Source organism: Aspergillus niger (genome assembly GCF_000002855.4).
Source record: "Aspergillus niger supercontig An16".
NCBI classification, from domain to species: domain Eukaryota; kingdom Fungi; phylum Ascomycota; class Eurotiomycetes; order Eurotiales; family Aspergillaceae; genus Aspergillus; species Aspergillus niger.
In genome coordinates, this window is record NT_166531.1 from 1419500 (window position 1) to 1435134 (window position 15635).

Sequence of the window (15635 nt, forward strand, 5' to 3'; positions counted from 1 at the left end):
CTTGCCTACAGTATTCTGACAACTATCATCTATATCACATACCCTTTAGCTATGTAAAAAACTGTGCCTCTCAAGTAACTTGCATCTTCCGACTTCAATCCACCTGGTAGTGTAAAGTACACCCTATATTCCATGTAAAAAGAATAAAAATTGAGTGGCCTGCGTAAGGTCACCGGTGGCAGCATTGATCTAATGGGGCACCCGGAACTCTCCCACCTCGATAACGGAATTTCATATAGGGTCGCTCCCCTCCATCCACCGCCAACCCCCAATTCCCCACCCCCCTCTGGAATGGTAGGGTCAAGTGGGGTATCGGAGATATGCCTTTGTCGAATATCCGAGACCCGAGCTGCGCCAATTGCCTGTCGTAATGGAATCCAGTATGAACAACGCCATGGTTTCCAAGTTGATAGCGTGGTCCCGTTATATGCTTGTATTATAGGAGACCCAATAGTGGACGGTATATATATAAGCGTGTTGCTGACCATGATAGTCAACCATCCGAATCCAAAGAACCGCCTGTCAAACCTCTGGAAGTCTCTCCCGATATCTATCTTTGTCATCTTGCGACGATGTCCATCAACGCCAGTAACTCTGGACAAAACCCTGTCCAACTTCCGCCTCCGTCCCAACTCAGGGACCTGCCACCAGCCCCTATCTACGATGTGACCAAGTTCCCCGACGAGAGAAGTCAAAAACTACGTGCTCTACTTCAAGCCGGTCATGTCAAAGTGGCTCCGCTACGCGACCCTGAATTGATCCTCCATAGCCATCTCCTCCATGTATGTTGACGTCGCGCGCCTGCTGCATCATTCAGTCACCACGAAGTGATGGCACCTAACACAGCCTGCAGTTCTTGGGTTCAGCATATGGTCTTGGAGCCAGCAGCGACCAGCTAGAGAAATCGTACGAGCATGAGATCACCCAGCTTGTGCCTATTGCCCGTGGCTTTATCCGCGGAGATGTGATCACCAAGGACAATTGGAAGGATTTCCTAGCCCAAAAACAGTACGTGGAAAGACCTAGAGAACCCTGGCGACAAAAGAGCGAGGCAACTCTTGGCTGATCACCCTGAGCATAGGTATACGGTTGCGTATCAGGACTTTTTCGATCGTGAAGTCGAAGAAAGACAGGGCGATTGGGGTAAGGTCCTAGAAGAGTACCTGTATACCGGGCCTCAACCGCTCATTAATGGCTGCACTGGAGGACGTGAGTAGCCTAGTCTTGTTCAAATCGGACCACCACATGCATCTCAATACGCTAACCTGCACGCAGTCGGCCATTCTTTGATCCATCTGGCGTATGCGTACGAATTCCGCAGTAAGGAGGTGGCAACTCAGGCCTTGAGCCAGGGCTGCACGGAGTACAACCCACTGCATTATCTACTGGATCAGCCTCCATCAGACAGTGCGACGTACAAAACAACCTCACTGTCCGCCGTGTTCGAAAGGATACGCACCGATGTGCGGCTGGACGGGCTCTTCTCGGAGCCTGGGATTGCGAACCTGGAAGTCTTACAGAAACCGGACCACCTCGCTATTGTGCTGGAACACTGGACTGCTTGGGAGGTGAATGATCCGTTGCGGTGTTTTGAGGAGTGTTGTGACCTATCGGTCATCCTTGCACTAAGCAACGGTAACCCTCATGATTCTTTCGATTTCTACAACGCACATATCATGACGGTAGCGCATGCGCTACGTATCTTGTGGCACTATTTTCCACTGCAACAACGCGTTTCCGTCTTGCGGCAGTATGCCCTCTTCGGGATCATGACCTATATCTGCCAGCAGCGTCCACGCTTTGACTTTGAGATTATAGAAGCCGTTAAGCTAGACGGCCGTGATTGGGACTGGGTGATCGATACAGCATTGCCTCATAAGTGGGCTTTAGATGTGCACTTTTTCAAGGTGATCCGTGCCGCCAAGGCCTTTGAGGAGACCTTTGGCCGCAAAGATAATTTCTATCTGAAGGCTGCGGTTAAATATGTGACGGAGTTTCGAGGGTGGGAGGGATACGGCAAGGGCGTGGCTGGATTTATTCCGAGCCGGGATGGATACAAGCCCGAATAAAGTCATGCAGTCTCATGACTTGTGAACAACAGTGAAGATGTAACTACTGTGAGTGATGAGAGTACAGTAACAGAATATAGAGAACACGTTGATGTACGGACGCGACGACCTTTCCTTCTCGAGGATTGTGAAGAACATAAATCCCAAAATCTTAGCTCCAGATTGTTGTCGAGGTCTCTGTTCTAAGCCCATGCATCGATGTCTTGCGCATCTAACCCGCCTTGTCCGGATAATTGTAGGTCATCTCGCGAATCAAACAAGGGTCCGCGAATAATTTGATATAAGGCTATAACTAACATAACTCCCGGTTGCGCCGGCCACCCGCCCGGGTCAGCCACCTGTGTAGTTCTATACAAAGGGACAAGTCTTTCTTAAATTGATATATCTGGACCAGTGTAAGAGATGTTACTCGACAACTACTTATATATATATATATATATATATATATATAGATATATCAGATTAAAAAATATTCATTAGATATCGTCTTGAAAATTTTCTAATTATGATAGGTTACTGTTTCGCTATTAAAAAATTTGTATTTTATTCTCATCATAATCAGCGCGCTCTGAAAATATGAAACAATACTAATAATAATATTTATTATCTTTAATTAATATACTATATAAGTTAGTAACTATTTTTGGAGAAACTTCTGTATATATAAAAACTGTAGCTGTAGTATATCTTATTTTATCTTTCTAAGTAGCGCCAGTAATATAAACATGCCAATGACTTAAATCTAGTTTGAGTAGTGAAATATAGTTATAGATTATAGAATGATATGTGGAAGTAACATAGCCTCCAGAGAGCTCAACTTTGCGAGACTTGTGAAATTTGTGGCACGCGAAGCCCGAAGCAAGAGACAAACACTAGTTTGCAATGGCAAAGGTTGTGGGAAGACTGAGATTATAGGGAACAATGAGACGCCTTGAGAAATCCAATGGGGAACTGTGTGCAGATCATCTTCGGAGTGCTGTGGCGATGGGCGGGATTCCTTCGGATGACTGCCGTTACCTAACGGTGACCTTACCCCACCGTTAGTGCCTGTTTGTGTCGGTTGGATTGGGGTTCTCACTATAGACGTTTTCGAGCTGTTTTCGGCGGGAGAAATGGGGTGGTTCCACTTCAACGTACTTCCGAGTCTGGGCATGAGCAGGCAGGCAGTATGGACCACCAACCTTAAAAAGAACAACGACCGTTGATGTAAGGGGGTGCACCCCGATTGCAAACCCTTTCTGCAGCAACCAACAATCTCTTCCACGATGGCTTTTCCATACAAAAAGATACTCCTTATCGGAGCCACTTCGGGTAAGCAATGAAGTCGTCATGCTTCTATGCCCCCTCTGGAACGCCGGGACGACGAGCAAGTATCTTTTCATGGTTAACGGAGTTTCCCAGGCATCGGTCGTGCCTTAGGTGCCAGTCTGATCCAACATGGCCGCTTTGTAATTGCAGTCGGTCGGCGGCAGGAAAATCTTGATCGCTTTGTCCAAGAACATGGCACGGAGAATGCAGCCGGCATTCAGTTTGATATCAACAAGCTGAATGAAATCCCACAGTTCGTGAAAAGGTAACTTCCCCGTCCGTCTCGGAAGTCACTCCCATAACGACCTGCGGCGTGCTGAGTATGCTCCCCATTGTCTGGCTAGTGTCACTTCGTCCCATCCGGATCTGGACTGCGTCTTCGTCAACTCGGGAATGCAACGGCGGTCGGTCTTCACAGAACCGGAATCAATCTCTATCGATGAGATCCAGGCCGAGATGACTGTGAGTGAGAGCAATGGCATTCAACTACGGTGTATTCTTATACCAAGTGATTCTCTTGCCAGGTCAATTATATCTCTTACGTCTCACTGACGAAAGAGTTCCTGCCGTTTTTCATGGCTAAAGAGAACTCACCGACTTCGTTTATATTGTATGTCCCTGCCTTCATCTCGGCACCCGTTTATTAACTCGGAGACTTCAAAGCACCTCGTCGAATCTTGCCCTGGTTCCGATCCTTCGCTGCTCCAACTACTGCGCTTCAAAGGCTGCACTTCACCAGTGGGTCTTGTGCCTACGAGAACAGCTCAGGGACACCAACATCAGAGTAGTTGAGATTTTTCCGCCAATCGTACAAAGTATGCATTATCTGACGGGGACTGTTTCTTGACTCAACGCGGGACAAACAAGGCAAATCACTAATCGTGGGTTTTCTGTAGCCGAACTACATGATGAAAAGAACCAACCTGATATGGCCCACATGCGTGGTCGGGCCTTTGGTATCCCCGTCGACCAATTCACTACAGAGGTATGTTCCTCCGGAGCCGGTTTCTCCCTGTCCTGGCCTCCCTGTGACTGATCTCTAAATCGATGGCTCAGGCGATGAAGAAGCTTTTGGCCGGCGACGACCAGATCCCCGTAGGATTATCTACCATTGCTTTCGACAGCTGGGAGCAGCAGCGCCAGCAAGCTTTCCATAGGGTGGTGGAAATGATGAGGAAGGGCGAGTCCTGACGTTTCCCTACTGTCAAATGTCGGCCTTCATTGTTAGGAGTTTTACATGTGTTTTCTCCATCATAATTAGAGTCCAGAATGCTTAGTCGATCCCCACTATTGGCCTATCCGCGCATTAAGTGTCATACGTCGCCGACCTAGTTGTATTGAGCGGTGTCTGGACAGGGCCTTGAAGTTATGTAGGCACACGTTTCCGGTTCACCTTGTCCATTCGAGGTTGGTGGGGTCGAACCCCACTCCCGGGATATGCGCGCGCCCCCGGGCCCCTATGTATGTCGTAAGTTATATGCCTGAGTTATTGCTGTAAGGCTCAATTATGCCTCATCGCTTCGGTTTCCCGCAGGAAAAGTGGTTTCTCGAGGTATATACCCCGTCTACACTCAAGCACCATGCGCATGAAGACGTAATCTAGGCCCCTTGTTGCCCTATCGCCCTTGGAATTTTCGGAAGGAAAGTAGCGAAGGAGTACATATGAAATTTTGGATAGGATGGTTTATACCCAGCTGTAGAGCGAACGCACGATGACGCCTTGTGCGCCTGATGAGGGGGGGAGATGGTTTATAAAGACTTGGCGGGGTTCTCTTACTCTCTTTCTCTTGATCTAGATCAAACTCCCCAAGAACAAGTACGCCCTGAACTGCGTAAATAACTACGTGTAGTTGCTCATACGATTGGGCTAGCTTTCAATATTGAACGTCCGGGCTCCTTTCCATGCGGAGTTGAAGGGCTTCGTCCGAGATCAATTTGCAAGACGGGTGAAAACAGACCGGTATGCTCTACTGGGGAAACTCAATTACATCAGGTGGAACTGCTCAGTGGGGTTGAAATTCGCAGTCACATATACTGGAGAGCGCTCCGCCTTTCCTGGCATATTCTTGAGAGAGTGCTTATTAAAGGCCCTGCAACATTTCCACCGCCGTAAAGTTGACTCAAAGCTCATTTGATTGTCTAATGTCGGTGCAGGGTTACTCCAACTGACATATTGCCTCGCCAGGCAAGAGCCCTCACACACACCAATTGTATGGAGCCTCGCTCCCCTTGGGCTTCTGGATGGTCATCTCCGATTGATAGGCTTGCTGTACATAGCGTCCCTCATCTAATCAGCCTCTTTGATGGAGACCCGCTTCCGGAAATGCTCCTCCACCGTCATCGGCTTTCGACCAATCAACCATTCCAGCACATTAGGATTGCCTTTGATACCATAAATGTCATAGTAAAGCTGCAGTCGATGGATACCGTCCCGTGTGGTATGATGGCAACCACCAGCATCCTTAGACACCAAGGACTGCAGCCGCTCAGCGGTCTCGTAGAACTCCTGCGTCACAATACCGATGCGTGTACCTGTTATATGACCGAGCGTGGCGACGATATCTCGATATGAGGTGGGCCTGGTTGAACAGATCATGTACTCGGCGAGATAATGCCTTTCTCTTTCCTCAATCACCTTGGCAAAAGCCTCTGCTAGGTCCTGTAAAATGGTGAACGAGAAGGCCGTGTCTGGATTAAAACTTGCGCGGAAGAGAGGTTCCGCTTGATGCAGCAACGTTTCGACCGGGAACATGTCGAGAAAATGGCTGGGCTGAAGAATCGTGTAGTTGAGCCCTGATTCAATGAGGTATTCCTCAACGTAGCGCTTGCAGTCATGGTTCATCAACTTCCGAAGCTGCGGGTGCAGCACAGAGGAGTAGATGAAGTGCTTAAAAGTCCCGTTCCGGGCCTCATGACGCGCGGCTTCAATCATGGCATAGCCAATTTCTGCTTCCTGCGGATGAAATGCTGGGGCAATATATACGACGACTGTAGCACCGGCCAAAATCTGGTCTCTGTATTCTGGCTTGGCTATATCGCCCTGCACCACCTCGGCCTCCGGATAGCGCGACTTCAGATCCCTCTCGGAATGAACGCTGTGAACAGCGAGGCGGAGCTTCCTCCACCTACGGTAGAGGAGCGGGATCAGATGGGAACATTGCTTACCACTTGCGCAAGTGAGAAGGACAATGTCATTTTCAAGGTCGATAGCCATGGTCGTTTAGCCGCTCAACATTCGGTCGTTGAAGGGACAATGGAAAGAGAGTGAATGCCAGTTTCCTTGTAACAGAGCTAGGCTGAAATATATAGCCCTGCAGAATAGCGGTAACGTAACTCCCGCCCGCGCCGACCACCCAGTACACCGCCCAACGCGTTTCTACATGCAACCACTCTTTCTATCAAAGGCAGTGAATGAGCAATGAGTAGTACAGTGATTCTAAGGCGGTGTGCTAGGGGTGGCCGGTGCGGCCGGGAGTTACGTTAAACGAACATTCACTGCGTCATCCACCCCGATGAAGTCATGGAGCCTATGTTCACGCGGCTGGTGGGGTGGTGGGGTAGGGCCCGTTAATGCGTGCCTACTTCCACATCTCCCCACTCCTTGACCCCAGCACCCTTAGGTCACTCTACTAGCCAATGAGGGTAGTTAGATGGTACAAGACTGGCTCTCTTCACGACTAACCCTGATGGTATTCACTAGGTTATTGCCCCTGGATGTGCCTCGGAAATATCCTGTCCCCATCCGGAAGCTGACAACTACCTCGTACATATTCAAGACGCGCAAGGTCCCCGTCCAATAATGTAGAATGTCAACCAAGAGACCGCAGAGTCGGGCATAGCCTCTCAGCACTTTTGAAAGTACATTCTTATTCCGTAATAAGCGTTACATCTACATTGACTGGCGTACGATTAGTCGTTTATTTCTCTCTTGAACAGGGAAGAACCACCAGGGCATTGTTCGAATGGAAGTCCAGATGGAACAAGGCCTCAACCCCCCTCAGCCCTAGAATTGTCGCATTCTGAACGACTTGTGCATGTTTTCCTCGTCAGTGCCTTGACGCTGGTAATGTACATCTAGTCTATCTGCCCAGGTGACGTAGGCGCTATTATGGATATTAGCACATTGCTTCCACTAGGCATCAAACAGGTTTATCTTTACAACTGTTTCTACACATGCATGGCTTATATGAGGGTCTGGACAGAGGTATAGAATATCTTTCGCCACGTTACTTGAGACGCAATCTATTCAACCATAATCAGTTCTGTTTTCCTTTGCTTATGCAGCCAGTGACGGAACCAAAGAACAGCAGCATCCTTCGCCCTTTCTGCACCCAGCATTTCCTCCCTGTCATTGAGGTTCCCGCGCGTTGCAAATCCATGGGTTAATGACGGAAAATACTGGTAGTCGTAAGGGATGCCTAACGTCGGCAAGACCTCATTGCTGAATGCCTTCAGCTCCTGCGTAAACTGAGGGTCATGTTCTGGTGCCATGATCTGGACAGGAACGTCAACCTGCCGGATCTCCTCCGGCTCTAGGAACGTAGGATGTGCTGTGGAAATGCAGTCAACCAGTCGAACATCTTTAGCTCCGAGCCGAAAGACCGCCCAGCCACCGAAGCAGAACCCGATCGCGCCAAGAGATGTATACCCGTGCTCAATACGTAGAGCTGTGGCACAGGCGAAGATCTCCGGCTCTCTGATAAGCTTCGTATTGCGGCTCAAGAAGCCAGGGAGGTCGAGTTCGTTCCATCTTGTCTCGTCGAGGAGGATGTCAAGGGGCAGAGCCTCGCCTCCGAAGCTAGCATGGATAGAAATCATGCGTGAGAAGAGTTTCTCCCATTGTGCGAGTGGCTATAAGGAAATACTCACAAATCAGGGACGAAGACCGTCGCACCAACCTCTTCCGCCAGATGGTCCGCCAATATGCGAGTATTGGTGAACGTCCACCCGAAAAGGTCGTGAATCAGTAGGATAGCAACATTGGATTCCGTTCCAGTCCTGTAACAATTCCTGCCAGCGAGTATAACCTCTTGGCCTCGAGGTGTGCCATTCCAGCGAAACCCCCTCAAGCAACAGTCACTCATCCTCGTGGCCTGCGATGGCTGACGATCAGTTTGACAGGAATTGAAAGCAGCCCTTGTAACAGAGGGAAGTACTTTGCAATGAGCCCGGGGTATCACTAGGTACTCCCGGAGTGATATTGTAGGTCCCCCAAAGAGTGACAAGCACTTCTCGGCTACTCGCAGAAGCCGAGCCTCCGCTTACAAACCGGGCAGAGTCTCAGATTGCTGGGGACGGCGCGGGTAGATTACGCTGATACAAAATCCGTGATGACCCAAGATATAGAGCTCGGTCTTCCGACACAAGCTATCTCCGTCATCCTCCCGGAGATAGGATGGCTTTTGGACGAACTGTGAAGTTGGATATACAGGTATGCCGTCACCAAAACCATGAGAGTGTAAGAGGTGTGTAATGACAGACAACAACATCATGCCATTAAGCTATTGTATTTTCCAAAGTCCGAAGGCCCGAAGGCCGATGGTTCAGCCAAACTAGAGCAACGGGCCAGTCAGTACCCCTAACTCTCAGCCGTAGCATTAAGGAGTCCAGAGATCGAAAACATCACGCGGTTGCAGCCCTTCATAGAATTCGCTATTCATCCAAGCCCGCGCTTTTGAATTTGCATTCCGTTCTGGTCTCTTCGGTTCCGTTAACCCTTGACGTTGCAAGAATTACTATTTCAATATGACTGTGAATGGCCCCACGACCACATTCCAAGGCGTTGTCGTCGTTGGTGCCGGTCCGGTGGGACTTCTGATTGCTCTTCGACTTGCGCAAGCTGGCATCCGTGTCCAAGTCCTCGAAAAAAATCCCGATTTGAACGACGCTCCACGGGCATCTGGTTATTTCGGAGGCGCTTTATTGGCTCTGAAGAAGGCAGGAATACTGGACAAGGCGCTTTCCCTTGGTTTTGCGGGGCGAGGGATTGCTTGGAGAAAGCCTTTGGCCGACGATGGCCTTGGGAATAAGCGTATGGGAGACATCCTTGCTCACCTCAGTTTTCCGAGAGACAGTACCACTCTAGATGGAACAGATGCTATTCTGTATCTCCGTCAGTCTGTACTCTCAGAATTGATCTTCAATGAGGCGATGCGCTCTGGATTGGTCGAAGTCCACTTCAATATGGAACTAGTGGGCTTGGAAAATCAGCCGGATTCTGTGGTAGCTACGGCGCGAGGAAGTGATGGCACTACTCGCCTGTTCCGTGGGTCGTTCCTGGTGGGGGCAGACGGTGGGAAATCCGCGGTTCGTAAACATCTGGGAATCCCCTTCAAAGGCCACACGTGGCCAGAGAAACTCGTGGCGATAGATGTCCTCACAGAGGGCGCGGCTCCTGATCCTCAATTTCCAACCTCTATGATCATTCATCCAATTCATTTCGGCGTCATCACCCCGCTGGAGAAGCCCCAAGGGGGTGAAAAGACCCTGTTTCGCTGTGCAGTGGCTTTGGATTCAAAGGATACCCGTTCTGACGAGGAGCTATTGTCAGAGGACAGCCTATCCTCTCTACTGGGGGAGATGATGCCTGGGCCGAGACCATTGCCTGCCCGGGTGGTTCGCTCTTCCCCATACCGGATCCATCAACTCTGTGCCTCGACATTTCATCGAGGCCGATGCATCTTGGCCGGTGACGCAGCTCACCTGAACAATGTAAGCGGCTTGCTCCCATGCCATCCTACCATGTCGTCTGGATAATTGACTCGTAGGGTAGCCAGTTGGCGCGCTCGGCTTGACAACCGGTATCCTCGATGCTGAAGCTGCTGCAGATGCTTTAGAGCTTATCATCAATGAAGGGAAGCAGTTGGAAGCGCTGCGCATATACTCGCACGCCCGTCAGAAAGCCTTCCAGACTTTCGTGAATCCTGTCTCTACGGCCAACAAATTGCGTATCGCCAATGATCCTGAGGCCGCCACTGAGGACTGGTTTTTGCGGGCAATGCTCGACCCTACTCCTGAAACTATCGAGGAGTTTACCAAACCCTTTTTCGGCATCTGGAGAACGAACATGCGCGAGGAGATGCGGCGCAGACAACTCTAGACTTGATACAATGTGTCCACTGGGTCGAAACCAATTAGTGTGCTTTAGTCGTGTTGGCAAAAAGACTAGTTCACCCTGTTCTATCTTATATCAATGGGCGAACGCCGAACCTGAATCCTCAGAGGTATCCTTGACATACACGATAACAGCTCGGGGGCTGGGCCAGGTATGTAAGTGGCAGCCAGAGCGAAGTGGGTTGGCGAGCTAGTGATAGAAAGAACAAGATTCACCTGCTAAATATTGATAGCGATCCAGCGCTAAACAATAATGTACTTAGTTCTGTATTACCAGTAGCCTGAAAAATAATAAGCCACTCGTTCAACACTCACGCCTGGGTGAAAAGCATCAGTGATTAAAGCTAGCCTTTTTTTCTCGCTGCAGGACGAAACGCGCAGAGGAATTCTACTTAAAGGATAACGCTTTTGGTTCGCACTCCGCGTATTTCACTGATAGGTGCGTACGGGCCCGTAAGGGGCGCAACCGGTGAAAGAATATGAAATCAACATAAATAATTCGGAAACTTCTTTGACCTCCACTGAAGAATAACTATATCGATTTCTACCGCCCAATATATTCCAAATATGGATCCATCCCCTCGTTGTTCCCTTGAAACTGTGCCCGAAGACATCACGCCTGCAGACCATGAGATCCTACTGCGCGGCGGCACATCTTCTAGCATTTAATGATTTCCTTCACGCTTGCAAAGATCAAAACGCGCATCTACAGATCTGTATCACCAGTTAAAGGATCTAACGTACGAAGTCAGCTACCTTAAGTCCGAGCTTCAGTGGGAGAAAGAATCGAAGTAGATCCTCTTGTGTTTCCAGGACGACATGTTCCGTCTCTTCCATCAGCTGGAAATGTCTCTGGCTCAAGTCAGCGCAAGATTGGAGGACTGTAAAAAGTGTTATTATGAAGCATAGGGCTTTTCCACTACCCCAACTGAAGAAGGAATGATCTAGGTAGCTCAGGACTATCGAGTACCGTACGACTTGTACCCGATGATATGGTATGCAAGCGAATACATCACTGGCAGTAAGCTAAATATCGAATACTTAGCCCCCATAGAAGAACCGCAGCTGCGTTCAGTCTATTGGAAGACCATAGTGTCTGGTGAAAGGACGATTAAATCCGAATAACTGCCCAGTAACATAGAGAGTGGCCTATATTGGTCAAACATCTGAAGAGGAGCCTTCTATGCTTGCGGCCTCATTTGATGTCAAGCTTAGCACGGATAAAAGCGTGTTTAGTATGTGTAGGCTGTTTCTTCCCCTAGTCTAATTTGAAGTGCTATGTTCTTCGTTCTATCTCGTGCTAGTGTCATCATACTCTTAGAAGACTCTAATTATTCTATATCCTCCCATATCTAGATCTGGACTATATAGGCGTCAATTGAGTGGCATGGTGATTATTGGCAGTATAAAGATATTTGTCTACATTATAAGCGACTGATGGCAACGCGCCCACCTGACTATTTCGGTAGACTTGAATTAGCAGGATACTGTATCTTACGGTTAATATATAATTAGCGCAAGAATCAGCGATATAACAACGCGGAATAGCTATCCCTGGCTGAAGTTCTGCCCTTCAATCTTCGAGGTGTAATCCAGCGGCAACATCCGCTGAACACGTGCGGGAAGGAAGTCCCCGACGAACTTGTCGACGCGACGAACTCTGTATGTTTTCAGAGTAACCTCAAGTATCCGCGCCTTCCGGGTTGACAGCATAAGATGATATCAGTGTAATATAATAAGTAAGCAAGTAAGCAGGATCTGACGAAAAATGTTCCTATCCCGTGATACACTAACAGAGAAGCCAATCATGTTTCCGCCGAAACCGGCACTTTCGAGGTACCACCACCACTATAACATCATCCCACTTATATACCTCACAACAATATAAATACTGAAGTTCCTATACATCGTCAACACCAACAACTCATCCATCTACAACCGCCAGCTATTAAACATCAATGTTCCGTCCTCGCCTACCACTCTCTCCTCACCGCTTCTCCCATCTTCGCTCCCACCCCGCCAAAACGTCCGACTGGAGCGCAACCCAATACCTCAAATTCGCCGACGAGCGCGCCATCCCCACCCAAGATCTCCTATCACACATCCCCCTGCAATCTCCCTCCCACATCGTTGATCTTGGCTGCGGCCCCGGAAACTCCACCGCCATGCTTTCCGCCCGCTACCCATCCTGTCCGAGCATCTCCGGCATCGACTCCTCCCCGAACATGATCGCCCGCGCTAAAGAATCATCTAACAACAATACGACCTTCGCCGTGGCGGACGTGGAAACCTACTCTCCCCCGCCCAACCAACCCGTAGATCTCTTCTTCTCCAACGCTGTCCTGCACTGGCTTCCCCGTTCTACTCGTCTCCCTACTATCCGCAGACTCCTACTTGCTCTTCCCCCGGGCGGGGTCTTCGCCTTCCAGGTCCCGGATACCTTGAACGAGCCATCGCATACATCCATGCGGGAGGTCGCGAGGACGGGGCCCTGGGCGGAACATCTACGGGGTACGTTGGTAGAGAGGGATGAGTTGGATTCACCCGGGGAGATTTATGATGCGTTGGTGGACTGTTGTGAGAGTTTGAGGATTTGGGAGTCGGTATATTATCATTCCCTTGGGAGTTGGGGGGAGATTGTGGAGTGGGTGAAGGGAACGGGGTTGAGACCGTATTTGGATGGGTTGAGGGGAGAGGAGGAACGGGGGGAGTTTTTGAAGGTGTATGAGGAGAAATTGAGGGAGAAGTATGAGAAGAGGGCTGATGGGAGGGTATTGTTGAGGTATCCCAGGTTGTTTGCTGTTGCTGTTCGGAAGTGATTTTCTTCTGTTGTTTATTTACGAGGTTGGGTTTGGAGGTGTAGTGTATAGGTAGAGGACAGAATGTAGGATGCTCTGATCATGTCATACAAGCTTCCGGTGTATATGGCATGCATGCATGTTGGTATAATCCTAAGTTTATAGTTCGCATATGGAATAGATCGTCAGGTCCATGTAAGCCGTCACGCAGGTACATAGCTTGGCCTAGCAAGCTTATAGCTGGACTAAACCACCTCAATTGATCCTGTGATACATATTAAAATGCATGACTCAAACAGTTTCACCAGAAATCTCGCCAGCGCTCGATCATTCCCCGGACGCCATCAAGATAGAATGCTGAGATTGAAAGCGGGACACGAACAAGGAACACAGTTACACAGAACCACATTACCACCTAGTTCAATGCCAATTACATAATTGCAAAATGGGACAGATCGTCAATCCATGCATAATAGCATTGTCTATACCCCAGCTTCATCGAAATAGATCTCACTTACTGCAGACTCCCTCCTTCACAGCATACCCGACGGCCATCCCGATCAAGGGGACCGAATGCCCCGGAATCATCAACCCACATTCCACGCCCCCTTATATTACCACAAATCTCCACTACAATCCCCGCGTTCAAGGAACGCCCCTTAGCTAACCCAAACAAGGGCGCGTCAACAAACCGACCGCCATACGGCGTAACATGCCTCATTCCGCCCTGAAGAACTGATTCCCCACCAATACCTTACTGCGGAAATCATTTACCCGGAGTATCCAGGCACAATCCAATCAAGCCATGCATGCACCCACGCAGCTGTACACAGGAATGCCTTGAAGATGCCAACGCGTTCGCTTATTTCCTCCTTCTCTCCTCTCCCTTGAAGAATCGAATATAAAATCCAGCTTGATATCCACGACTGATTCTCTTTTTCATCCATCAGCAACAATCACAGCAGCAGTCTAGCAGCCAATACTTTCTCTTCCACGACAACAATCAAAATGCAATTCACCACCTTCCTTTCCCTGGCCATCGCGGCCGTCGTTCCCGCTCTGGCTGCGGACAACGCTGCTCAGGAGAACATCGAGGTAATACCACCTCTGCACCAATCCAGCTCGAAGGAACGATGATACTAAGACTGAATAGGGCTCCGTCTACCCCCTCGAGTTCTTCCACGGCCCCCCTACCTTCAACGACGGTGATGCCTCTTGCTTCACTTCGTGAGTTACCACCCCAACCTCCATACACTCCTAATCAATATCTAATGTCCATCTACAGCGTCACCGGCGAGATCCACTCCGTCAGGCAGGCTCATGGCATTACCTGCCACATCTACTTGTAAGTGCTTAATCTCAGCAGGTTTCCTTCTGAAAGGAATAAATGTCTAACAAAAAATGACAGCGACCACAACTGCGGCGGTGACAGCATCCCCGTCACGGTCGACATCCCCGATGTCATTCACGACCACCACAAGCCCGCTCTCAGCGCTCGCTGCTACCGGTAGATGGCTGGTACATATGGGTAGCGTATCAGAGTAATGGGGGGCATGGGCTTAAAGGTGTCTTTCTTCTGAGACAATTGGTCCTATCTGCGGAGAAAGATATAGCATAGCGATTCAAAAGTTCTACAGCGGTGACTGGTTTATGGACTGGTCGGACAACTTAATTATTAGTAGTTAATGAGAACTTGAGTTGCGATGTATTTCCTCCATCTTTGATGGTAATAAAGTAGTAGTAGTTGGGGCATTGGGGAGTGGATGTAAGATTTGTAGTCGTAGAAGATTCATTCACTGGTCGGTATCTGGTGATAGTATTTTGCTAAGGAGATTATATAGACGGTCGCATACTAGCCTCGGTCCTATCTGTTAGGCTGATTTCAGCAATGTGTCGTAGATATGGAGGTTTCGTTATATGAGTGCTTTTGATGTAGGACATCCTATTAAACAGAGAAATCTATCCTATTGGGATAATCAGTACTAATAACCTTCCTATATTAGTACCCAATACATCAACAACTATACTGCTATTGACTGAAGTGAGTGTAGGGACAAGAAACAGTCAACAAGTTCTGATTTGGCACTATTGTACTAGAGTCAGATATATATTTTTGTACTACTCGCCCGCTTTACATCATTAGTTCGACGGCCATGCTAAAAGCAGCCGAAAGAGAAATAGAATCATTTTTACTTGAACTTCCTAGACTGATAATAGGGTAATTGAATATTCAAGTAGCTACAGAATAGTCTCATTGGAGTCTACAAGTCTTCATGCTGTGCACTGTACCATAACATCTCGATGCGCGATTTCTACTTACACGCAACTGCACTAGACGTGCATCGGG

The 15635-nt window shown here is 48.9% G+C and overlaps 7 protein-coding genes across 7 annotated transcripts; 5 read left to right on the top strand and 2 right to left on the bottom strand.

Annotated features, from left to right (window-relative positions):
* Nucleotides 1-572: 572 nt before the first annotated feature.
* An16g06460 (uncharacterized protein) lies at nt 573-2069 on the top strand (the record flags this gene model as incomplete). The annotated part of the gene is made up of 4 exons (XM_059745220.1): nt 573-782; nt 854-906; nt 1010-1209; nt 1276-2069. 4 exons carry the CDS (start codon nt 573-575, stop codon nt 2067-2069), a joined length of 1257 nt encoding a protein of 418 aa, XP_059604867.1.
* Nucleotides 2070-3334: 1265 nt separating this feature from the next.
* Nucleotides 3335-4568, top strand: An16g06470 (uncharacterized protein; the record flags this gene model as incomplete). The annotated part of the gene is made up of 7 exons (XM_059745221.1): nt 3335-3380; nt 3471-3642; nt 3722-3839; nt 3902-3987; nt 4041-4124; nt 4245-4362; nt 4434-4568. The coding sequence occupies 7 exons, from the start codon at nt 3335-3337 to the stop codon at nt 4566-4568; spliced, it is 759 nt and encodes a 252-aa protein (XP_059604868.1).
* Nucleotides 4569-5664: 1096 nt separating this feature from the next.
* An16g06480 (uncharacterized protein) lies at nt 5665-6591 on the bottom strand (the record flags this gene model as incomplete). The annotated part of the gene is made up of 1 exon (XM_001397913.1): nt 5665-6591. The coding sequence occupies one exon, from the start codon at nt 6589-6591 to the stop codon at nt 5665-5667; it is 927 nt and encodes a 308-aa protein (XP_001397950.1).
* Nucleotides 6592-7619: 1028 nt separating this feature from the next.
* Nucleotides 7620-8461, bottom strand: An16g06490 (uncharacterized protein; the record flags this gene model as incomplete). Its single annotated transcript, XM_001397914.1, has 2 exons — nt 7620-8175; nt 8247-8461. 2 exons carry the CDS (start codon nt 8459-8461, stop codon nt 7620-7622), a joined length of 771 nt encoding a protein of 256 aa, XP_001397951.1.
* Nucleotides 8462-9122: 661 nt separating this feature from the next.
* An16g06500 (uncharacterized protein) lies at nt 9123-10476 on the top strand (the record flags this gene model as incomplete). Its single annotated transcript, XM_059745222.1, has 3 exons — nt 9123-9435; nt 9472-10088; nt 10150-10476. The coding sequence occupies 3 exons, from the start codon at nt 9123-9125 to the stop codon at nt 10474-10476; spliced, it is 1257 nt and encodes a 418-aa protein (XP_059604869.1).
* A 1972-nt stretch (nt 10477-12448) lies between these two features.
* Nucleotides 12449-13649, top strand: An16g06510 (uncharacterized protein; the record flags this gene model as incomplete). The annotated part of the gene is made up of 3 exons (XM_001397916.3): nt 12449-13261; nt 13354-13483; nt 13588-13649. The coding sequence occupies 3 exons, from the start codon at nt 12449-12451 to the stop codon at nt 13647-13649; spliced, it is 1005 nt and encodes a 334-aa protein (XP_001397953.3).
* Nucleotides 13650-14296: 647 nt separating this feature from the next.
* An16g06520 (hypothetical protein) lies at nt 14297-14799 on the top strand (the record flags this gene model as incomplete). The annotated part of the gene is made up of 4 exons (XM_001397917.3): nt 14297-14383; nt 14442-14515; nt 14574-14633; nt 14697-14799. The coding sequence occupies 4 exons, from the start codon at nt 14297-14299 to the stop codon at nt 14797-14799; spliced, it is 324 nt and encodes a 107-aa protein (XP_001397954.1).
* Nucleotides 14800-15635: the final 836 nt, after the last annotated feature.